Source organism: Lithobates pipiens, unplaced genomic scaffold (genome assembly GCF_037356315.1).
Source record: "Lithobates pipiens isolate NorthernLeopardFrog02 unplaced genomic scaffold, aLitPip1_a1.2 Scaffold_8, whole genome shotgun sequence".
In the NCBI taxonomy this organism is placed as follows: Eukaryota; Metazoa; Chordata; class Amphibia; order Anura; family Ranidae; genus Lithobates; species Lithobates pipiens.
Genome location: NW_027507903.1, coordinates 471141447 through 471167187, shown reverse-complemented (window position 1 = coordinate 471167187; position 25741 = coordinate 471141447). Strand labels below are relative to the sequence as shown.

General features: G+C 47.0%; 1 protein-coding gene across 4 annotated transcripts in view; it reads right to left on the bottom strand.

Moving 5' to 3' along the window:
* Positions 1 to 25741, bottom strand: part of PIK3C2G (phosphatidylinositol-4-phosphate 3-kinase catalytic subunit type 2 gamma) — a 182884-nt gene that overhangs the window by 6594 nt on the left and 150549 nt on the right. For all 4 annotated transcript variants that reach the window (XM_077468636.1, XM_077468635.1, XM_077468634.1 and 1 more), the window contains 3 exons: positions 2133 to 2193; positions 1918 to 1997; positions 738 to 863 (listed from right to left, as the gene is read on the bottom strand). In XM_077468636.1, coding sequence (XP_077324762.1) covers positions 738 to 863; positions 1918 to 1997; positions 2133 to 2193 — 267 coding nt within the window. The remainder of the gene's footprint in view (positions 1 to 737; positions 864 to 1917; positions 1998 to 2132; positions 2194 to 25741) is intronic.

Here is a 25741-nt window from a genome sequence, read left to right as displayed (position 1 = left end):
AGAACAGCAGGGTCCAGATGTGGTACTCACAAAGCCAGAGTGAGGATGGCCACACTAGATAGCTGCAGCGATTAGCTCTAGCAGCAATGCAGAAAAAAGTCTTCAATGAAGAATAAAAAAAATGTTAGCAACAAATAGGTTAGGTGTTTTCCAGCAGATCAGAAGAAAAGACATCCATCCTCCTAAAACACTAGTAAAAACACGTAGGCACACTGGGTAGTAGGAGGGCTATCCTAGGCTGGCTTACAGTTTTTTGTTTGCTAGTGTCTAATCCTCCAGTAGGCAGCAAGATAATTTCTTATGTCCCTCAATGGAGGAGAAAGAAAAGAGTTTACAGAGGAGCAGTGCATATACACTGCAGGCTCCATCTTGATCAGTCCTTGTTTTCACATAATCAGCATCAATAACACTGTGACAGGTATAATCTTTGTCATACAACATTAATGTTTTCTACAACATCTTCATTATCATCATATTTATTATCATCATCCCATGAATACTGCAGTGACAGGGAAACTCAGTGGGGACATGTTTTGCCAATTAACCAAACCAGCATGTTATTGGATCATGGCAGGAAAAGTCCTTCATGGGTATTGAAGCCAGGATCTTAGCGCTACAAGGTGCCAGGGTGGTTATGGATCAGGCTGGTAATACACGACACTCTGACACTGGACAGGGATTGGTTGTCAGGTGGCCTTTAACCCCTCACACCATGGTGTCCCTGTCATTGTACTCACCAGCTTGTTGAAGGTTGGAGCTGGATATCTGGCTGAGGATTTGACTTCCTCTCTGGATATCTCCAAGTTCTGATAACAGAGGGAGATGGTGACGCTGGCAGTGGGGGTGGAGCCATCTGATAAATACTGGAAATACAGAGAGAGGTGGGAGACTTGTAGGTTTATCATCACAAAATTTCCAGGAGTGGCCAAATCATCCTATCAGATTAAACAGTACTCCTACCAATCATGAAAACTATATATTTGGCCTATAACTATACAGGGAGAAGGTAACCCCTTCACCTTTGCTGCCCCTAGGTTCAGGCATGCTGTGTCTAACTAACAGCAATTTCTATGTAGAACACTGAGCACCTTGCCCTCTTGTGTGTGCTAGAGCTGCACGATTCTGGCTAAAATGAGAATCACAATTTTTTTGCTGAGAGGATAGATCACGATTCTCTCATGATTCTCGCACAGTAACATCATATTTCACATTAAAACCCCCAAAAATTGTGCTAACTTTACTGTTTCGTTTTTTTGTTTTTTATTTATTGAAGTGTATTTTTCCCAAAATATTGCATTTGAAAGACCGCTAGGCAAATACAGTGTGACATAAAATATTGGATGGAGCAATTGCCATTTTATTCCCTAGGGTCTCTGATAAATATATATATATATATATATATATATATATATATATATATATATATATATATATATATAATTAGCAGAGACCCTACGGAAACAAATGGCAATTGCGCCAATATTTTTATGTGTTTGGGGGTTCCAAGTAATTTCCTAGCAAAAAATATTGATTTTAACTTAAGAAAGAAGTGTCAGAAAAAGATTTCGACTTTAAGTGGTTAAACTTCCTGCATTTGTTGTTGAAAACTTGGCAGATAGCCTGGATTATTTGTTTACACAGAAGTTCTATCCCTTTGATCTAAGAAGGAAGAGTTAATTACAATGTTTCAAGTTCTAAACTTGGCAGACTGCCCAGATGCTTTCTTTTGACAGCAACTTGTTTATATGAAAGAATGGCAAACTCAGCAGGAGAGACTGTTGGGGGGGGGGGGGGAGGGGGTGAATCGAGATCACAATTTTTTAATGATTAATTGTGCAGCTCTAGTGTGTGCCCTCTGCAAACTGCCAGAACATATCTATTGTTATTTTGTTATTTATTATTTAGGTAGGAACTTACAATATTTCGGAGATGCTTAAGGTGGACGGAGAATATGGGAGGAGAGAAGGAGAATTGAATCTGAATGCCTTGCTCACCACCTGTTCAATCAGAAAAGAGAACTGTCTGTAAAATCTGACATGGTTTCATATTATTTATTCAGAACATCTGCCCGCCTCAAAGTAAAGAAAATCAGTGAAATATGGCTCTGTCGTCATGACATGGGGGACACTTACCTACTGCACCATTCGGCTCAATGTTTAGGGGTGCCTTGAACTCTGTCAGAATTCGCTCACTCTGTGGGAAGAGAAGGATGAATTGTTGCATTACTTTTTTTATTTTAACTAAAGAGGACCTATCCGTTTTAAAAATGGCTATTCAGAGATTCTTCTCTTCAAAGAAACACCTCAGTTGACACTCTAGTTTATAAAGCTAATTTTAGGCCACCCCACCAACGTCACATATCTCACCTTCAGCTAGAAATTAAGGCATTCAGTGTGGAGAGTCCTAGCAGACGGTTTAAAGTGGGGAGCATGGATAAAGTAAGGGTTTATGTCTAACAAATGTTCGCAATTTGGCGAACGGGTGAAAATATTGGTCGTATTCGGCTAGTTTCCCCCGCCCGAACCTACAACTGCCCCCCGAACCTACTCCACTCAGTTGGCCTCCGTGACTCTGCTCTTTCTTGCTTCTCCTCCTACCCATCTCAGCACAATATCAGTGCCACATTCAACTCTTTCTGCTCTTCCTTAGTCTTTTGGGGTCCCACAAGGCTCTGCCCGCAGAACCATTCTATTCATTCTCTAGTCTACACCAATCCCGGGGCCAGTTAATAACCTCCCATTGCACCCAAATCTATCTCGTTACTCCTCAGCTCACACCTTCAATCTCCTCATGCATTTACTGACAGACATATCAGTATGGATGCCACACCACTTCCTCAAACTTAATCTGTCAAAGACTGAGGTAGTATTATCCTCCCCACCAAGTTTGTCATCAAGATCAATAGCACAACTCAATCCCCCCCCCCCCAGTCCAGGATGTTAGGTGTATTCTCAGACTCTGACATCTCCTTTGGGCCCCACATCTAATCACTGACTAAATCATGTCTCAAAATCTCTGGGTGACATCATTGACCAAATACAGTGCCTTGAAAAAGTATTCATGCCCCTTGAAATTTTCCACAACATGAAGATATTTATTGGGATTTTATGTGTTAGACCAACACAAAGTTTCACATACGGTAATTGTGAAGTGGAAGGTAAATGATAAATCATTCTCCAATTTTTTTTACAAATAAATATCTGAAAAGTGTAGCGTGCATTTGTATTCAGCTGAGTCAATACTTTGTAGAACCACCTTTTGCTGCAATTACAGCTACTAGTCTTTTTTTGGGTATGTCTCTACCAGCTTTGCACATCTAGAGAGTGAAAATTTTGCCTATTCTTCTTTGCAAAATAGCTCAAGGTCTGTCAGATTGGCTAGAGAGCATCTGCGAACAGCCATTCTAACAAATGAATATGCTTTCATCTAAACCATTCCATTGTAGCTCTGTGTCACGTATCGGGTGTGACCAGAACTCTGTGGACAGCAACAGAGGAACAAAATGCATCTAAGGTGAAAATATTATGATTTATTAAAGATAAGTGAACATATATAAATACAAGCACCTTCAATAACACACAGTGCACAACAACCAATACCAAACAGAGACCCACAAATAGTAACAGTCAGACAAGTATATACAATAATAGGGGAATGCCAGAATTGTAAATGTAGCCAGGCCAGGGTCATCAATGGGAGGTAGCAGATGGGGACAGGGAACAAACAGGACAAGGAGGGGATGGATGGATCAGGCAGTATGGCAAAGGTAAGGGTAACAGGATCACTGGAGGGACAGGGTTCAGGTACAAGGCACAGGGTTCAGGTACAAGGAACAGGGATCAGTTAAAAAGGCACAGGGTTCAGGTTCAGAGGCAGGATCGGGTTTCAGGTTCAGAGCTCACGGAATCAGGTCAGGGCGCAAGGACGATACCAAGGCAAAGTGTGTGTGTGTATTTGCCTGGTATTTATACACATGTCCTGCAATCAGGCTCAGGTGATGCCTGATCACAGGAGATGATGTTGGCTCCACGCTGCCAGGAACCAGCCGTTGGTGGGCGCCAGTACTGCGGGCCGAAGATCAGATAATACCACCAGCAGGAGAGAGCTCCCCTGACAGTCTAGAACTGTCAGGAGAGACATGCTGGTGGACATCAGTACTGCACGCCAAATGCCTGACATAGCCATCAGTGGATGGAAGCATTCCTGACACTCTGGCTGTATGTTTAGTTTCGTTGTCCTGCTTTAAGGTGAACCTCCGCCCCAGTTTTAAGTCTTTTGCAGACTCTAACCGGATTTCTTCCAAGATTGCCCTGTATTTGTCTCCATCCATCTCCCCATCAGCTTTGACAAGCTTCCCTGTCCCTGCTGAAAAAAAAGCATCCCCACAATGATACTGCCACCACCATGTTTCACGGAATGTGTTTAGGACAATGTGCAGTGTTAGTTTTCCACCACACATAGCGTTTTGCTCTTAGGCCAAAAGATAGGATTTTTTGTACTCACCGTAAAATCCTTTTCTCTGTAGTTCACGGACTGACACAGCTCCTTTCTTAGACCATTGGGTTGTTATGCCACCTTCAGGAGAGGACTAGGCAGAACATGTTAACATGTTATAATATGGTAACAACCCCTCAGCCTGCTACTGCAGCCTCAGTACGTCAACAAGCAGTATAACGTAGACAAAAATAGGAGGGGAGGGTGCTGTGTCAGTCGGTGGACTACACAGAAAAGGATTTTACGGTGAGTACAAAAAATCCCATTTTCTCTTACGTTCACCGACTGACACAGCTCCTTTCTTAGACCATTGGGACTTCCGCCGTGGCGTTGTCTGACTGGATCCTGATCGGACGCCCTCAAAGTGTTATCGACCATGTGGAGAGGCACAGCCTGATCGCTCTCAGCTCGAGCAGATTGGCAACTTGGATTCCTCCACCAACCAGAGGCCCTGGGCCGACTGAACTCCCATTACTCCACCCCGACCGAAGTGACGGGGACCTTAGCCACCAGAGCAGGGAATCCCTGACTAACCGGCTCACCTGAATCTGCCGATCCAGGGACAATGGAGATTTGTCCCACTTTGTCAAAATCTCCTTCTGCAAGACTCTGGTGTGAAACTGGGCATACGGTACTGCCTCGAAGGAGGCCACCATGAGTCCCAGGACTCGCATGCAGAAGCGTAGTGACGACCACCTGCTGTTCATCAGCAGTTTTACTGCAGCTCTGAGAGTCTGCAGCTTGTCTGAAGGGAGAAACACTCTTGCTTCCATGGAGTGCAGCAGTAAGCCTAGGTACTCCATACGCTGAGTCCGTACAATCACCGACTTTTTTAGGTTCAGCAGCCACCCAAATTCCTGCAGGGTCTGCATGGTGATCGCCACATCCTCCTCTAACTCTGAGGCAGAAGATGCTCTCGGGAGGAGATCGTCTAAGTAACCTATGATTGCAATCCCGCGTTGTCGCAGCAACGCCAAAACAGGAGCCAATACCTTGGTAAAGACTCGGGGGGCTGATGCCAAACCAAAGGGGAGAGCCACAAACTGGTAGTGGGCTTCCCCAATTGCAAATTGCAGAAACCTCTGATGCCGAAGGCATATGGGTATGTCCAGGTACGCATCCTGGATGTCCAAGGACGCCAAGGAGTCCCCTTGATGGAGTGCAGCGACTACTGAGCGAACTGATTCCATTCTGAACCTCTGTACTTTTACAAAGTAATTGAGGGCTTTTAGGTCCAAGATTGGACGTACCCCTTCCTTTTTGGGTACTACAAACAGATTGGAGTAGAACCCCTGGAAGCGTTCCGACTCCGGAACAGGTACTATCACCCCGTGACTCAGCAGATCCCTTACCGTCCCCAATAAGACCTCCCGGCGAGCCGGGAGTACAGGTATGCTGGAGGGGAAGAATCTGTTTTGTCGCCAAGAGAGGAACTCTATCTTGTAGGAAATCAGATCGCAGACCCATTGGTCGGACAGCCGAGAGGCCCACCAGGCTGCAAACTCCTGAAGGCGACCCCCCCACCCGTGTTGTGGGCGGGGACAAACCTTCATGCGGTAGCACTTTTGCTCGCAGGCTTGTGGTTCCAGGGACACTTTTGTCCTTCAGAAGTCGTCCTGTCGGGCTGGGGACGCTTAGCCGAAGCCCCGGGTGGACGAAAAAGCCGTTTGTGAGTGGAAAATGAGGGCCCTTGCCTACGGCGTGGCTCCTTAGCCTTCCTGGCCTGTGGGAGTAGAGTACTCTTACCACCTGTGGCATTTTTAATAATGTCGTCTAATGAGGCTCCAAAGAGCCGTTCGCCAAGGAAGGGAAGATCCATCAGGGCTTTCTTAGATGCCTGGTCAGCTGACCAGCATTTTAGCCACATCAGGCGCCTCAGCACCACTGCCAACACTGAAGCCCTGGATAACAAGAGGAAGGGTATCCAGGGATGCGTCACAAACGTACTTAAGGCCTTGCACTAACTGGTGTGCTAGTTCCACGCAGACAGTAGAAGCCTGTTGCTCCCCCAATTCGTGGTGCAAAAGCTTTGACTACTCAGTAAGTGTCTGAGACTCAAGTGTGAATGTCAGTACTGGTCGCATTGTTGACCCCACAACTGTAAACAAGGAATGAGCCACTGCCTCAGCCTTCCTGTCCGTGGGTTCCTTAAAGGAAGGAGTCCCCTCTACTGGGATCGTGGTTACTTTGTTTAGCCTGGATACTGGGGGTCCACGACCAGAGGAGCCGACCACTTTTTGAGAAGGCTCTCCTCAAAGGGGTAAAACACCGCCATGTATTTGGGGACCGAAAAAATCAGTTGCGGTCGACCCCATTCATTGTATATGAACTTATCGAAATAAGTCAGATACGGGAACACCTTAGGTGTACGGGCTGGCTTACTGGACCCAAAAGGGACCGCTACATCAGCAGAGGGATCTGCTGGCTCCTGAATTTTCAGGGTATCACGCATAGCTGTGATAAGTGCTCCAACAAGCTCTTTGTTGCGCACGGACCCAGACAGGGACTCATCTTCACTGTCCGGTCGGTTCTGGTCAGCGTAGTCTGGAATGACAGAACAGGGGTCACCAGCTTCAGCAGGGCCCGAGTCTGCACCAGAGCTCTCCCCAGAGGAAGGGGGGGCAGGGAACATTTTTAACCACCTTTGCGCCCATGCACCGCCTCCATCTTGGCAACAAATTAAGGACCGCAGACAAAGCGTCCAGAGGCACTGCACTGTTTGCAGGTGAACCGGTTGCAATTGCCTGGATTACGGGGGTAGAAACACCAGTTTCTGAAGCCATGCTGACCCCACCCTGTATGCCACCTGTTGGGGACTTAGGACAGTGATGGTCCCACCCTCCTAACTGCTGCTGGCTGAGGGGCTCTTCCCGTAGGACTCACCACCCTGACCGAGTTCTGCGCCATCCAGCTAGGTGTGCCTGTGTCCTGTGTCAGCTCCCAGATGCATAAGAGATCAAACCGCGCTGTGCTGAACTGTTCTGAATAGCGCTGAAGCTGAAAAACGTGTTCAGGCTTCAAGTAAGTGTCCAGTATAAAGGACATAATCTCAGAGAAAATGGCCGCCGGATTACAGGAAAATGGAGACAGAGCATGCTGCTCCCTGTCACACCAAAAAAGGCTGCCAACCACTATGTGCCATGAGGGAAAGTGAAAAAACAGGCAGAGAAATGGCGGTGAAACCGCACTATAGCGATCAGCAGACACAGCCTCCAGACACCTCAGGGGAGAGACCTACACACATCCAGGGCACAGCTATCCAGCGCAGTCCCCCCCAGAGAGCCCCTGTCTATGGCACACACACCTCTCAGCAGCCCATGCAGCATCCCCCACAGGGAAGGGGGAGGGAAGATAGGGACAGGGAGAGAAGAGAGGGAGGTGAGGGACCCCCGAATCGACCTCCCAGGGTATGCCCAGCTGCTCAGCCCCACTGAGGCAGGGAGAACTGTACTTACCAGTCCTGAAGAGCTGGGAGACATTCCATCACAGACCCACTCGCCAATCAGTACGGGGTGGCTGCTGGCCTGGCACACTGTGACGTAGACATCAGTAGCCCGGTCATATGTGTGTCCCAGGGCATGACGCCCACTGGCCGCCCCTGGAGCCTGATTGGCATGTCGTGGCCGACCCAGCGTGGAGCTCTGGTCTGCACAAGCTCGCTGGCCAGGCTGGGGAGACTACAAGGATAAGGGTACCCAGCCTGTCACCCAGCCGGCTGTTGATAGCAGATCACAGGATCTTTAATCTTGCGCAAAAGGTAGAAACTTCTGCAGAAAAATCCACAGGCCGATGGGCCCGCAGGGTTCCTAGGTCCTTCTCCTTCACTAGGCAGAAAAAAAAAACTGAGCCTGCAGTAGCAGGCTGAGGGATTGTTGCCTAAGGGACAGCCCCTTGGGCAGAACTAGAAAGTTCTAGTTTTATTATAACATGTTCTGCCTAGTCCTCTCCTGAAGGTGGCATAAAAACCCAATGGTCTAAGAAAGGAGCTGTGTCAGTCGGTGAACGTAAGAGACAGTATTATTTTGGTCTCATCAGACCAGAGCACCTTCTTTCACATGTTTGCTGTGCCACTTGGATTCTCACAAACTGCAAACTGGACTTCTTATGGCTTTCTTTTAACAATGTCTTTGAATTTTTGGAAATCCCTGGTTAATTTCTCCATACTCAAGTACAAAGTCCCTTATTCTCATGGTTGCCCTGCCAAGTTTGGTAAAGTTTAGAACATTTGAAAGGAATCCTTTACCACAAATGCTACACAGTATTTGTTACTATGGTCCTGAATTGAAAATCTCTTTTGATTGCCCTTTTTTTAACTCCTGACCACAGGTATTCACTACGTATCCAACAGGTGGCGGTAGTAGTGGGTTGAGTGTATTTACTTGTTGTGTCATGTCTAGTTTAATCTTCTCTTTAGTAGACCTGAGCAGTTTAGTTTTTTAGTTTCCTTTTTTTTTTCTTTTGCTTGGCTTGCTGGTTGCTATGTACCTCTATCTCGATGTATGTGCAGAGCCAGGGAATGCCCAGAGGCTCTGTTTTGTTAACTTTTCCACATTTGAAAAATATTAAATATATATATTTTTCTAAAACAGAAAAAACATACACAGCTGAAGCTGTTTGTCAGCTGTTGTTTGTTTCGGGGTGGGCCCTCATATGAAGATAGCAGACGAGAGATTAGAAAGAAAGTATACCTGATGCTTTGGATTGAGGCTAGTACACAATAGAAGGATATGCTATGTTCATTTTTCATGTTAGAAGTTTATCAACTAGAGATGCACTGAAATTTTGGCCGAAAATGGAAATGGTGTTATTGGCATTCGGCTGATAAGAGAAAAAGGTACTGATAATGGCTCAGAAAATGCATGATTTAGCAGCGTTTTTGCGCCGATTTTACCGTGCTTATTGTGCGTTTTTTATAGGTCATGTGACTGAAAAATCGCAACAAAACCGCAACACGGGTGTGTTAATGATGCATTCTTGGTACGTTTTAAATGCATTTCAACTGGGAGGTGTGTTTTTTTAACTGACCAAAAATGCAGCAAGCAGGATTTTTAATACCACAATGGAAGCCCAACGGACCAGTGTGCAGACATACATAGAATTTAAAGGGATACATTTTTCTTCTAGCTTTTCTTGCGCTAAAGGTGCAAATAATGACCGAAGATAAATTCATATTAATTTATGACATTAAAGGGATTGTAAAGTGAATTTTTTTTTTTTTTTAAATAACAAACGTGTTATACTTACCTTCACTGTGCAGCTCGTTTTGCACAGAGTGGCCCCGAACCTGCTCTTCTGGGGTCCCTCGGCGGCTGTCTCTTCTTCTTCCTGCAGGTACTTCTCACGTTCATGTGAGCTCCCTCACATGGTGAGAAGCACCTGCGGGCACGCTCCCGTGATACAGCCGGCGGCTATAGCCGCTCGCTGTATCACACGGCCCCGCCCCTGGCGCTCTGCGTCAGTGGATGTGATTGACAGCAGCGTGAGCCAATGGCTGCGCTGCTTTCCATCCATCCACTCCAGCCAATCAGCGGCCAGGCTGAATGGTGAAAAGGACGGCGGGGGCGAGCGCGGGATTTTTGAGGGGTGAGGTAAGTAAAACGGGGGGGCTGGGGGCGCAGGCAGTGTCAGATGTTTTTTCACCTTAATGCACCTAGAATAGAATGCATTAAGGTGAAAAAACATTTACCTTTACAACCCCTTTAATTAAAAAGTCGAATATAATACAATTATATATAAAATATATACTTTTTTTTTTTTTTATTCATTTTTCGGTTTCAGTTTTTGGCCAAGTGCATGTTGCATTTTCGGTATCGGCACCAACATTTCTATTTGGTGCACCTGTCTTTTCAACCACTTTAAAGAGGAAGTAAACTCTGATGGGTTTACTTCCTCTTTCATTCCCTGCAAAGGCAAAGCATAATGGACTACTATGCATCGCATAGGAGCCCATTATGTGTCACTTACCTGACACAGGAGCCAGCGATGTCACCGCTGTCCCCTGTAGTCCGGCGCATCCATCTTTTCGGTGGGGTCTCGCAGCTCCGCCGCTGTCATTCGGCGGAGCCGCGATGACGTAACTCCCGCGCATGCGCACGGGAGCCGACACGCGCGGCAGCTCCGTTGTTGGAAATGCCGCGCTCAGTGCGCCTGCGCGCCACTGTCTACGGCGCATGCGCCGTAGACAGCAGTGACTGTCTTCGGGCAAATATCTCCTAAACCGTATAGGTTTAGGAGATATTTCTTGGACCTACAGGTAAGCCTTAATCTAGGCTTACCTGTAGGTCAAAGTGGTTTGTAAGGGTTTACAACCACTTTAAATAAAGGGCTTTTTTCTATTGAGTTTGTGTTTTTTTTTACCATTACCTTTTTTATTTGTAAATGAGTAAGAAAGCGTACTATTTACTCTGTAAGTACGGGGAAGGGGCCCATGTTCCAAAGAGGTTTTCTACCCCCATACCCACATTTTGAGGGACAGGATGTGGGGATGAGGCCCTTTTTCCCCAGCAGCATGAGGACAAGGTGCCTTGCAGGGGGAAAGGTTTGACAAAATGAATTCACCCAGATTAGTATACAAACAAGCCAGAAAGAATCTCTCAGAGGGGGAAGTGATACCATCACTAAATGATGGATCCCTGTCTACAAAAAAAAAAAAAAATAAAGGAGTACATATTACTGGTTTAAGGCATTCACAATGTTTAAAAGTATATGTATATTTTTTTGGCCTCTCCCCAATGGCAGTGCCTAGCTACCCATGCCCGGTTTTAGATAAAAACTTGTACAGTAGCATTGAAAAAGGCCATTAAGAATAACAAGAATAGATATAGATTTTATTGGGGATTAGTGGATTTAGCTTGGTTTGCTTCTCACTAGTGGGGAAAAGAGAAGGGGCCTACCTAGCTTACCTGTAAAATCCTTTTTAAGTCAGATACGGGAACACCTTAGGTGTACGGGCTGGCTTACTGGACCCAAAAGGGACCGCTACATCAGCAGAGGGATCTGCTGGCTCCTGAATTTTCAGGGTATCACGCATAGCTGTGATAAGTGCTCCAACAAGCTCTTTGTTGCGCACGGACCCAGACGGGGACTCATCTTCACTGTCCGGTCGGTTCTGGTCAGCGTAGTCTGGAATGACAGAACAGGGGTCACCAGCTTCAGCAGGGCCCGAGTCTGCGCCAGAGCTCTCCCCAGAGGAAGGGGGGACAGGGAACATTTATCATAGGACACAGAGCCTCAAGTATTTACTTAGTGGGTTATGGGCCTACCTTCAGGTGTTGACACTGGTATAACCAATACAGGAAGTTGACTCCCCTATATAACCCCTCCTCCTTCCAGGAGCACTCAGTTTTTGTAGCCAAGCAATATAAGCAAGATATTCTCACCCCATAAAACAGAGGGGCAGGGAGCTCTGTGTCCTATGATGTACTCCAAGAAAAGGATTTTACAAGTAAGCTGTTTTAAAAATCCTATTTTCTTTATCGTACATCATAGGACACAGAGCCTCAAGTAGCAATGCTACTTGAGGGGAGGGAGACACAACCCGTAGGGTAATCCCAGACCTGAGGACTTATACTGCTGCCTGCAGCACACTGCGCCTGAAGGCAATATCCTCATTCCATCTTGCATTCACTTGCTAAAATTTTGCAAATGTATGTACTGAAGACCAAGTCGCAGCCTTGCAGATCTGAGACATGGAGTCCTGGTGACGCACTGCCCAAGAAGCACCAACTGCTCTGGTAGAGTGCGCCTTAACTTGAAAAGGGAGAATCTTTCCCTTTAAATCATAAGTTTCAATTATAACTTGCCAAATCCACTTAGCAACAGTGGATTTCGACGCTGCCTGTCCTTTTTTAGGACCCTCAACTTCTTATCTGTTGGATCTTTAACCACTTCGCACCCAGGCCAATTCTGACATTTCTCTCCTACATGTAAAATTCATAATTTTTTTGCTAGAAAATTATATAGAACCCCCAAACATTGTATGTTTTTTTTAGCAAGACCCTAGAGAATACAATGGCGGTCGTTGCAACTTTTTATTTCGCACGGTATTTGCGCAGCAATTTTTCGAACACGTTTTTTTGTTTTCTGCTTTAAAAAACAAAAACAGTAAAGTTAGCCCAGTTTTGAAAGTGTGAAAGAGGAAGATACGCCGAGTAAATAGATACCCAACATGTCACGCTTCAAAATTGCACGTGCTCGTGGAATGGCGCCAAACTTTGGTATTTAAAAATCCCCATAGGCGACGCTTTAAATTTTTTTACTGGTTACATGTTTTGGGTTACAGAGGAGGTCTAGAGCTAGAATTATTGCTCTCGCTCTAACGTTCGCGGCGATACCTCACGTGTGGTTTGAACACCGTTTTCATATGTGGGTGGGACTTACGTATGCGTTCGCTTCTGCTTACGAGCTCATGGGGACAGGGGCGCTTTCAATTTTTTTTCTTTTATTGTTAATTTTATTTTTTATTTTTTAGTTTGACACTTTAAAAAAAAAATGGATTACTTTTATTCCTATTACAAGGAATGTAAACATCCCTTGTAATAGGCATATGGCACGATCGGACCTATTTACAGTGAGATATGGGGTCAATCAGGGCCGTTTTTAAGGCAGGGCAAAAGGGGCAGCTGCCCTGGGCCCTGTCATTGTTGTGGGGCCCAAAGAAGCTGCCTCATACTTGCCAACTATCCTGGTTTAAATTCCCTCGTCCTTTGAGGTTTTAGTCCCGTGCTGTGTTCCAATATCTCAGTGTGAAGTACTGCTACTAATGCTGCCCAGCTCTGCCCTATTGTTGTGTACAGTTGACTCACATGCAGACACTGTGTTTACATGCCAATTACCGGCATTCATATGTAAATAGCGACAGCATTCATATGTAAATAGTGGCGGCTGGCGGCATTGATATGTATATCATGCCCCCCTGAGGTCATAGCCACTGTAATCTCTAGCAACCTAGCAACAAGCAGAAATCATGTGCTGTAACCACTAGCTACTAATCAGTGAACCGTAATGTGTGCTGTAACCTCTAGCAACCAGTCAGTGAGTGGTAATGATATACTGTAACCTCTAGCAACCAGTCAGTGAGCGGTAATGATATACTGTAACCTCTAGCAACCAGTCAGTGAGCGGTAATGATACACTGTAACCTCTGGCAACCAATCGCAATAGCTGCCTGATTTGATTCAGTACACTGATTTTGAGTCTATCTGCTGTTTATTGTATGTCTCAGAGCAGGTGGAGAGCAAAACTGTATGAGGGGGGGCTCCAAGAAAAGTTTTGCCCAGGGTCCAATCAATATTAAAGACGGCCCTGGGGTCAATAAGACCCCATATCTCACCTCTAGGCTGGGAAGCCTAAAATAAATAAAAAAACTATCCTGGCTTCCCAGCCAAAGCGGCGCCGTTAATTTGAATGCAGAGGCCGGGCGTGACGTCATAACATCGCGCCCGGCCTCCGAACGATCATAGAGACTCCAGGGACGATCTGGTCTGCCGGAAATCTCTATGATATCATCCGGGGGCCGGCGGATCCTGTGACCGACTCACCAATGGAAGCGGTGAGCCGGTACAAGCACCAGAGAGTGGCGGGAGGGGGGGGCGTTCCCTCCCGACGCCCGTAAGAATGATCAAGCGGCGGAACAGCCGCTATGATCGTTCTTATGGTGCAGGGAATCGCCGGCTGAAAATGCCCATATCTGAATGATGTCTGTGGCCTCAGGCATCATTCAGATATTACGCCACAAAGCCCACAACGTCATATGACGTAGTATGGGCACCAAGTGGTTAAGCATAAGTGCATTGTCCACTGGCTAAGTTAAACTTTTTTTTTTTCACATTGGAAATCGCAGCGTCAACTGCTGGAACTTTACATCTTTTAGTGAATTTTTCTTCCATAGGATAGAGACTTGAGAGTCTCTTTGGAAAGAAAAAATGCTTATCCGGATGATCCCATTTAGTATAAATAAGCTTTTTAGTAATGCGTGGACGGGAAACGCATGCAAAGGCTGTAAAGGTTTAAAGGAACCCAAGGAAGAGACCGGACCTACAGCTAAATCTGCATGAAAGCAGAGCGAACCATCTTTGTAAGGCTCTGTACTTCAGATTGTGAAGTAGGAAGCTCAAGTATTGTTTCCTCCGCAGAGAAATAATCGGCATGTCTTTCCTCCCGATCATCTGAGGGCAATACCCCATCCTGTCCCCATAATTCTTTTGGACCCTCCACTGACTGTAAAGAGTCTAAGGTGGGGGAGGGGGATCTAGGACGCTTCCTATACACTTGGATGGAGGATGCGATTAAAGCCGCTAATCTTCCTTCTAAGCCTTGCAAAATGCATCTTTAGTCACATATACAGGGGCTGAAGTGTGTGAAGCAGTTGCACCACTGCTAGCTTCCAATGACTCACCCTGGTTTGCCATGTCTGATCTCTCCGAAGAGGAAGACAGTATGGAGGCATTACTGGGATTCCCAGCGCCTGGAGGTGACACCTTTGGTACCTTTACGGTAGGTCTGGAAGACATAGTGCAAAGCACAAAATAACAGTTCTTTTGCTGCTAAGTAACAATAGTTTTTCCTGTCTGGAAATGCCTGTTTACACCCTTACGTGCCCAGCGCTCTGGTGTCTCTTAGTGTGACAGACTGTCTCTCTTCAGTTAAAAAGTCTTTATGAAATGAGAGTGTCTGTGATATAAAGCCTCAGGTGGAAGCTGATTGGCATCCTCAGCGCTTCCCCCTCAACTGTGCGGCAAGTGCTGTGTGTGTGGACGTTAAATCCATACACAGCGCCACGTGACCTTGCGAACATGCCCCTCTGCGTCCTCAGGCCCTGCTAGGGACCCGAATGGCCAACACAAAGTAAGGTGAGTATCTGTAACTAGTGGACGTACTATACACCTCTACAAGAGAGGAGAGGGGGGATTCTGTCAGCAGATTTTTACTCTTTAAAACCACAGAGGCACAAGGAGTTTCCCCAATGTTACTAGGCGGAAGTGCTGGGTTGTAATTAAACCATGCAGCTAAAGCAGCTGTGTCAACCCAGCCACTGCCCATATAGAACTTTATACACATCTCTATATTAGTAACTGCTGTATTTTTACTAAATCCCACAAGATTTCTTTAAGAACCCCCTCTGTCGCTGGGACCACACATATTTTGAGACAGAGCTGCACTAAGACATCGCACATAGGTAGTGTAGGTTGATCCATATAGAGGAGACATTTTTAAGGCATATAAGCCTCGCTGCAGGATACTGCTGATTTAACAGACAGATCCAACTTTCACCCATCACGGCGGGCAGCGTAGTTTAAACCTTCAAAGACTGGGGCCCATTAAATAGGGGTTCCGCTCCATTGGGCCTTGTATAGCACCCTTCAGGATAACTTTAGGTAATGTAGCAAGACCAAAAATAGTCCTGGTTCCTAGGGTCCAACTCTCAGAGAGAAGCTTACAGGCAAAACCTTGTTCTTGAATCGAGGTCCAGGTACCATCCTATGGCCTCAGTGGCGAGGATGGATCCGGTTGTGGAGGTTCTTTTAAATCCAGCATGGATCCCTCCCTGAAGCTCTTCAGAGCACATCTTCACTCGTGCCCAACACCTTAGACACTGGCAAAAAAACGGAGTGCTCCTGGAAGGAGGAGGGGTTATATAGGGGAGTCAACTTCCTGTCTTGGTTATACCAGTGTCAACACCTGAAGGTAGGCCCATAACCCACTAAGTAAATACTTGAGGCTCTGTGTCCTATGATGTACGATAAAGAAATATGTGTTTATTGTGAGGCAGAAGGAGAGACAGTTTCTAGTCAACAAGCGAGGAGAGGCCATACAGACAGTTTATAGTAGGGAGAAGTTCAATAAAATGTTTTCAGTGGGGAGAAGTGGAAAAGTCCAAAAGATGGTTTATAATGGAGAGAAGTGGAGAAGCCCCATAGACTGTTTATAGAGGGGAGAAGTCCAATTGAAAGTTTATAGCAGAGAGAAGTAGAAAAGGGCAATACATAGCTTATGGAGTGGAGAAGCCCAAGAGATGGTTTATATTGGAGATCAGTGGAGAAGCCCATGAGTTTGTATATAGTGTGGGGGGGGGCGGTAGAGAAGCCCAGGAGCTGGTTTATAGTGTGAAGTGGAGAAGTCCAATATATGGTTTATAGTAGGTGACAGTGTGACAGTTGAGTAGCCTAATTGACAGTTTATAGCAAGGATCTGTGCACAGAAGCACAATAAATAGTCTACAGCAGGGAGGATAAGAGAAGACCAATAGACAGTTTATCATGTGGATTAGTGGCGAAGCCCAATAAATAGGTTTTAGTGGGGAGTATATTTAAATTGGGGAGGAGGTGGTTTTGACAGGGGGAAAAAAACAAGGACATAAAGTCTAAAATATACAATATATAGAAGGAAAGTCTGAGACCTGATTCACACCTATGCAGGTTGCAGTTTGCATACTCCAGGTGCATTTTGCATTTTTCAATACACATTTTTGATCCAATGAAGTATATGGAACCAAAAAAACAGAAAAAAGTCCCTGGCCATTTCCATAAAATGCACAGACGTAAACTACACCCATAGGAAACCATGTTAAATGGACGGTAGTGTGTTTCTGCAAAACTGAAAACACACCAAAAAATGCTGTGTGAAACAGGCCTCAAAATGAATATCACGGGTCCGAATTTCAGGTGAGAGTCAGTCAAGCTCTGCTTGTCAGGTGAATGATGGTGGCATGGCCTTACAAGATATAGCAAAGAATCATTTTCAAATCTGTTTGCCCACTCTGCAGTGTATGGGAGGGACCCCAGAGACAATTAAGCAGAACCTCGCACTCTCCTGGAAATCAGGGTGAGTTGGCACCCATCAATGTTGAGAAATATAGTTCCTCCACAAAACTCAGCCTGTCGTAGAAAACTGGCATATCTGGCAACCATCAATGCTTGGAGTTGTATTTCTTCAACGGAAACTCAGAATGTCCCAGAAATAAGTTGGCAGTCATCAGTACTGAGTGCTGTAGATCCTCAGCAGAACCTCTTATGCCCTGTACACAAGGTCAGACATTCCGACGACAAAATCTGTCGGATTTTTTCCGACGACAAAATCCATCTGATTTTTTATGACGGATTTTGGCCCAAACTTGTCTTGCATACACACGGTCGTACAAAGTTGTCGTAAAATACGATCGTTCAGAACGAGGCAACATAAACCACGTACGACGGGACTATAAAGAGGCCAGTAGCCTATAGCTTTCATCTCGTAATTTATTTTGAGCATGCATGGCACTTTGTGCGTCGGAATGGTCTACACACGATCGGAAATTTAAACGATCGGATTTTGTCGTTGGAAAATTTTAGAACCAGATCTCAAACTTTCTGTGTCGGAAATTCCGACGGAAAAAGTCCAATGGAGCCCACACATGATCGGAATTTCCGACAACACAGTGCGATTGCACATTTTCCGTCGGAAAGTCCGACTGTGTGTACAGGGCATTAATCTCCTGGAAATCAGGTAGAGCTCATAGCCATCAATGTTGGCAGTTTTAGTTCAGCAGGGGAAGATATGCCCCCTTCTGGAGATTTGTTTTGGTGGGGTCTGTGATCACCTTACTGTCCTGTCATCAAACAGCACTGGAATTGATCCATCTAAAATCAATATTTCTCTCTCGGCTGTTTCTGTGATTTATATAATTATTTCACTCCATTAGTCTTAGTGTTTCCATCATTAAATATACAAATCTATTCACAGGGTGAAATGTGGGCTGCACAGTGCTGATCCACCCTACATACTGTGGGTGAAAATAAATGTCTCAACAGTGCCTGCATAAACAGTGTTATTACTTTAATTCGATTCATTCACAAACCACAACAATGACACAAAGGACATGATTTAATTCAGCATTTCATCATTCACTGCTCAGGATTCCTTATCCATGTAACACATTAGAGTGTAGTTGGGGTTGCAGTCAGTATGACCCATTCACTTCCACAGAGTTGATACTAACTCCACTCTAAAGCTGACTATAGATGGCTCGAATCTCAGCCCGTTTAGCAGGAACCGGCTCAGATTCGAACCATGTATGGGTAGGCTGAATGTACCCAAGTTGATCGATCGATCAACTTGGGTACAACCAGCCTGTTAGATTTTACACGCGATTTAAAATTAACAGCCCACCTGCCCCAAAGCACCCCCCTCCCGATGTTGAGGGCATGTGGCCTGGTATGGATCAGGAGGGAAGCACTTGCTTGCCCTTTCTTGGTCTGCATGCTCAAAAAAGGGTCTGGTATAGATTTTGGGGGGACCCCACACCATTTTAAAAAACAAATTTGGTGTAGGGTTCCCCCCAAAATCCATACCAATCTTGAAGGTATGGTGTGGATTTGGGGGGGTACGACCCCACACTTTATTATTTTTTTTTCGTTGACAGCCATTCTTTTTTCTACATTCATCTGTCAGCAGGGAACTCCGCTGACAGCTGATGACTCATCAGCTAAAGACGCATCGGCCACCCATTCCCTAACAACCGGTTATTTACAGTTTGTTAAGAAAAAAAAAATAGGATTTTTTGTACTTGCCATATATCCTTTTCTCTGTAATTCACCGACCGACACAGCTCCTCTCTTAGCCCTTGTACACACGGTTGGACATTCTGACAACCAAATCCGTTGGATTTTGTCCGACAGATTTTGCCCGAAACTGTTGCATACACACGGTCGGACAAAGTTGTTGGAAAATCCAATTGTACATAATGTGATGACGTTATTTCGTTATGACGGGACTACGTTCAGGCTAGTAGCCAATAGCTTTGGTCTAGGAATTTGAACTGAGCATGCGTGGCACTTTGTCCGTCGGAGTAGGCTACACATGATCGGAGTATGTCCGATCGGAGCATTTTGTCGGAAAATTTTACCGGCAAGTTGGAAAAGTTGATCCGTCGGATATTCCGATGGAAACAGTCCTATGGAGACCACACACAGTCGGAATATCCGACAAAACGGTCCGATAGGACACATTCCATCGGAATCTCCGACCGTGTGTACAAGGGCTTAGACTATTCGGTTGTATACCTTTCTCTTTAGGAGACACTAGGCAAAGTTGTAACAAAACACTCAGAACTTTCAGTTCCGCCCAGGGGGAGGTTCCCTAGGTATCAACCCTCCACCCTGCCTTGCAGTAATCAGTACGCTAACAAGCAGTATAACGTAAAGATAAAAAGGAGGGGCGGGTGCTGTGTCGGTCGGTGAATTACAGAGAAAAGGATTTTAGTACAAAAAAGTACAAAAAAATCCTATTTTCTCTTATATTCACCGACCCAGCTCCTCTCTTAGACCATTGGGACATCCCCAAGCAGTGCCAAATGAGGGGTGGGAAAAACAGCATAAAAACCTCATCCACCATGGCAAGTGGGAACTAGTAAAACTGTACTCACAAAACCCTAGTGCGTGGAAACCTCCACCACAAAATCAGGGTACCCTCAAAGGGAGTGACTACCCACAACCGCACAAAAAAAAAAAACTGCGGAAGTAATACAACAGTGCATTCTTAAAGGTACTGTGTTTTTATCTAAAAAACCGAAAAAACAAAAAAATATTGCATATTCAATTGCAATTATACAGCCGCCTGCAAAAACGTTGCAGCCAAACAGGCATCAGCCGATGCACTGACGTCTACCTTGTAGAACTTGGTAAATGCGTGGACAGACGACCAGGTCGCCGTCTTATACACCTGAGTGACAGACGATTGGTGTCGGAAGGCCCAAGACGTTCCGATTGCTCTTGTGGAATGGGCCATAACCGGAAAGAGGGGCAACTGCCCCTTTAAGGTGTAGGCTTGTACTACAATTTGTCTGATCCAGCTGGAAATGGTGGCTGATGAGACCGCCATTACTTTCTTGGGACCAGCTACCGAGACAAACATGGAGTCTGACTTTCGAAAGGGAGCAGTGGTAGACAAATACACTTTCAGAGCCCGAACCACGTCCAAAGCGTGAAGGTCCACCTACCTCCTTAGGGTGTTTCGGCCTAGGACAGAGAGATGGTAACACAATGTCCTCATTAATGTGAAAAGCCAAGACCACCTTCGGTAAAAAGGACGGTTGCGAACGCAACACCACCTTATACTTATAGATAACCAGATAAGGTGACTTGCAAGACAAGGCCGCCAGTTCCGAAACCCTCCTGGCCGAGGTGATGGCCACTAGAAAGACCACTTTCTGGGAAAGAGTCAACAGTGGAAACTCCCTGATATTTTCAAGCAGCGGGTCTTGAAGCGCCGATAACACCAGGTTCAAATCCCATGGGGGTAATGGTGGGCGCACCGGAGGGACTACATGACGAACCCCCTGAACAAAGGTACTCACTATGAGAGAGACGGCAGGGGTCACTGAAAAAAGACAGCCAAAGCTGACATTTTTGCCCCTTAAAGAGTGCTTAACGCCATTTTCTGGTCTACTCCTTGCTGAAAAAACAGCAGGATCCTGGATATGGAAAAAAGAGCGCGGATGCCAACCTTTCTCCGCACACATGGAGATTCAGGCCATCCAGGAACGATGATATATCTTCCGAGAAGAAAAATTTCCATGCTCTCAACATAGTTGGGATCACAGAGTCTGGCAGACCCGGTTCCTCAATACCTGGCTCTCAATAGCCGTGCCGTTAAAGCCGGTGATGGTAATGCAGGATGGAGAATCGGACCTTGAGACAGAAGGTCCTCTCCTAATGGCAGTCGCCAAAGAGCGTCTACCACCAGACGCTCCAGGTCTGCGTACCAGGGACGCTGAGTCCAATCTGGGACCACCAGTATTACTGGGATCCCCTCGGCTTCCACTCTGCGAATCAGATGTGGTAACAGCTTCAGTGGAGGAAAGGCATAGATTAGCTGGTAATGATCCCACAGAGCCACCAGCGCGTCTGACGCGTCTGCCCACGGATCGCTTATCCTCGACACGAATCTCGACACCCTCCGATTGAGACGGGGGCCAGAAGATCCACGTCTGGTGTGCCCCACCTCAGGCACAGTAACCTGAATATCTCCGGATGCAACGTCCATTCTCCTGGGTCCAGCATCTGGCAACCCAGACAGTCCGCCTGCCAGTTCTCCACTCCGGGGATGTAAATGGCCGACAAAACCAGTACGTTGCTCTGCCCACCGAAGTATGTGAGCGACCTCCCGTGCCATGGCTGAGCTACTCGCCCCCCCTTGGTGATTGACGTATGCCACTGCAGTGGTGTTGTCTGACTGGATCCTGATCGGATGTCCTTGCAGTCTCATTGACCATGTGGAGAGGCACAGCCTGATCACTCTCCGTTCGAGCAGATCGATCGGCAACTTGGATTCTTCCGTCGACCAGAGGCCCTGAGCCAACTGAACCCCCATAACTCCACCCCAGCCAAAAAGGCTGCCTTCCTGTGTGATCACTGTCCACTTTACAAGTAGGAACGACTTTCCAGCCTGAATCACCAGGAACCTCAGCCACCAGATCAGTGATTCTCTGACTGACTGACTGGCTTACCTGACTCTGGCGATCCAGGGACAACTGAGATCTGTCCCATTTTGACAAGAACTCCTTCTGCAGGACTCTGGCGTAGTACTGGGCAAACGTTACAGCCCCAAAGGAGACCACCATGAGCCCCAGGACTCGCATGCAAAAACAAAGCGAAGACCACCTGTGGTTCATCCGCAGTTTTACTGCGGATCTAAGAGTCTGCAGCTTGTCTGAAGGGAGAAAAACTCTCGCTTCCATTGAGTCTAGCAGCAAGCCTAGGTACTCCAAACGCTGAGTCGGTACAATCACAGAGTTGTTTAGGTTCAACAGCCACCCAAATTCTCGCAGAGTCTGCATGGTGATCGCCACATCCTTCTCTAATTCTGAGGCGAAAAATGCTCTCAGGAGGAGGTCGTCTAGATATTGCACGATCGTGACCCCACGTTGCAGTAGCAACACCAAAACCGGAGCCAAAACCTTGGTAAAGACTCGGGGGGCTGATGCCAGACCAAAAGGGAGAGCTGCAAACTGGTAGTGGGCTTCCCCGACTGCAAATCGCATAAACATCTGCTGTCACAGGCATATGGGTATGTGCAGGTACGCATCCTGGAAGTCCAAGGGTGCCAGGGAGTACAGCAACTACTGGGCGAACTGATTCCATTCTGAACCTCTGCACTTTAACAAAGTGATAGAGGGCTTTTAGGTCCAAGATTGGACGTACCCCTTCCCTCTTGGGAACTACAAGCATATTTGAGTAGAATCCCTGGAAACGTTCCGATTCTGGAACCGGTACAACCACCCTGCGACTCAGCAGGTCCCTTACTGTCCCCAAGAGGGCCTCCAGGCGAGCCAGGGATAAGGGTATGCTGGAGAAGAAGAATCTGTTTGGCAACCAAGAGAGAAACTCTATCTTGTAGCCTAAGGAAATCAGATCACACGTCCATTGGTCGAAAACCGAGGGGACCACAGCGCAGCAAACTTCCAAAGGCAACCCCCCACCCGAGACATGGGTGGGGACAACCCTTCATGCGGTAGCACTTATACTCGCAGGCTTGTTAGGCTTCCGGTTCCAGGGACGTTTTTGTCCATCCGTGGTCGTCCTGTCGGGCTGGGGTCGTTATACCGAAGCTCCAGGCAGACTCAAATGCCGTTAGTGAATGGAAAAAAGGACCCTTGCCTACGGCGTGGCTCCTTAGCCTTCCTGGCCTGTGGGAGTAGTGTACTCTACCACCGGTGGAATTTTTATTAATGCCATCCAAAGAGGCTCCAAAGAGCTGGTCGCCAAGGAGGGGAAGATCCGTCAGGGCTTTTTTAGATGCCTGGTCAACAGATCAGCATATTAGCCAAATCAGGCGCCTCAGCACCACAGCTGACACTGAAGCCCTAGATACAGAGGGAGGGTATCTAGGGCCGTGTCACAATGTACTTAAGGACTTGCACTAGTTGGTCTGCTAATTTTGCGCAGACAGGAGAAGCCTGTTGCTCTCCCAATTTGCGGTGCAAAAGTTTTGCCCGCTCAGTCAGTGTCTGTGACACAAGTGTGGATGCCAGTACTGGTCGCACAGCAGACCCCACAACCGTAAACAAGGAATGAGCCACTGCCTCGGCCTTCCTGTCCACTGGATCCTTAAATGGTGGAGTTCCCACTACTGGGATCATGGTTACTTATTTAACCTAGATACTGGAGGTCCACGACCGGAGGAGCCGACCACTTGTGAGAAGGCTTTCCTCAAAAGGGTAACGCACCACCATGTGTCTGGGGACCAAAAAGGTCCGTTGTGTGCGACCCCACTCCCTGTAAGTGAACTTGCAAATAAGTCAGATTCAGGAACACCATAGGTGAATATGCTGGCTTGTGGGACCCAAAAGGGACTGGTACATCAGCAGTGGGACCTGCTGGCTCCTGAATCTTCAGGGTATAAACGCACAGTTGTGATAAGTGCTTCAACAAGCGCATTGTCGCGCATGGACCCGGACGGGGACTCATCCTCACAGTCCGAACGGTCCTGGTCAGCATCATCTGACAAGACAGAGCAGGGGTCACCAGCCTCAGCAGAGCCCGAGCTCTCCCCAGAGGACGGGGGGAACAGGGGCCACCTTATTGCACCCATCTTCCCATGCAGCGCCTCCATCTAGCAATGAACGAGTTGAGGACCGCCATCAGGGTGTCCATGGGCACTGCGCAGTCTGCTGGTGACCCGGTTGCCATTGCCTGGACTTTGGGGGAAGAAACACTAGTTTCTGAGCCATGCTGACCCTATCCTGTCTGCCACCCAAAGGGGACTTAGGACAGTGACAGTTCCACCTTCCCTGCTGCCACTGACTGAGGGGCTCATTCCCGCCGGACTCACCACCCTGGGGAGTTCTGCGCTGTCCACAAGTGGTGCCTGTAGTCCCTGAGTGCGCCCAGGTGCAGAGGAAACCAAAAACTGAGTTGGTGATAACCCCTGGAACGATCGCTAAAACGATCAGAAAAAATGCTCAGGCTTCCATAAATTGGCCGCTCAGCGTCCAGTACACAGACGGGAAACACAGGGAAAAAAAGGCTGTGAGAGCACATGAGCCGTGCTGCTGTCAGGGAACACTGAAATATGTTCAGGCTTCCAGAAAATGTCCGCCAGTGCCTTGAATAGGAATCACATAGAAAATGGCTACAAAAGCCCAGACAGTCAGCCTGCTCTGCCCACACCTAAAATGGCCGCCAAACATCGCCATGAGGTAGATATAAAAAAAAACCTGCAAATCCACAGCGCTGCACCATTCCCAGCACACCCTCACAGGCACCTTCCAGGGGCATACCATACAGGTTCCAGGACCACCGCCATTCAGCCAGCCCCCCATGTCAAGTGAGAACCCACAGAGAGCCCCAATATAGACACACACACACCACTTAGAAGCCACATGCAGCATTCCCCCCCGAAGGGGGGAGAGAGGGAAGATAGGGACAGGGGAGAGAAGATAGGGAGGTGAGGGGGCGCCCTGAATTGACCTCCTAGGGAATGCCTAGCTGCTCAGCCCCATCAGAACAGGGAGAGCTGTACTTACCAGTCCTGAAAAGCTGGGAGACATTCCATTGTAGATCTACTCCTGATCAGTACAGGGTAGCTACTGGCCTCGGCATACAGTGAGGCAGACATCAGTAGCCCGGTCATATGTATGCCCCGGAGCATAAAAGCTCACCGACCACCTCTGGAGCTGAGGTATGTCATGGCCTGCCGAGCCGTAGCTGCGACCTGCACACGCTCGATGGCCGGACTGGGGAGACTACAAGGATAAGTGAACCAGTCTGTCACCCATCCGGCAATTGATAGAAGATCACAGGATCACTCATCTTGCACAAAAAGCGAAGCTTCTGCATAAAAAAACACGGATCTATGGGCCCGCAGGGTTCCTAGACCTGTCTCCTTCACTAGGCAAAATAAAACTGATTACTGCAAGGCAGGGTGGAGGCTTGATACCTAGGGGACCGCCCCTTGGGCAGAACTGAAAGTTCTGAGTGTTGTGTTACAACTTTGCCTAGTGTCTCCTAAAGGGAAAGGTATACAACCCAATGGTCTAAGAGAGGAGCTATGTCAGTCTGTGAATATAACAGAAAAGCAAAACGCATGAAAAACACAGCAAAAACGCCTGTTCAAACATGCAAAACACATCAGAAACCTGCATTAACCGCAACTGCACAGATGTGAACCTAGCTGTAGGAAGGGGTTTTTTTAGGGTAAGAGAGGCTAATTTGTTTTGTAGGAAGGGTTAATTAGACTAAGACAGGTTAGTTTGTGTTGCAGGAATGTTTAT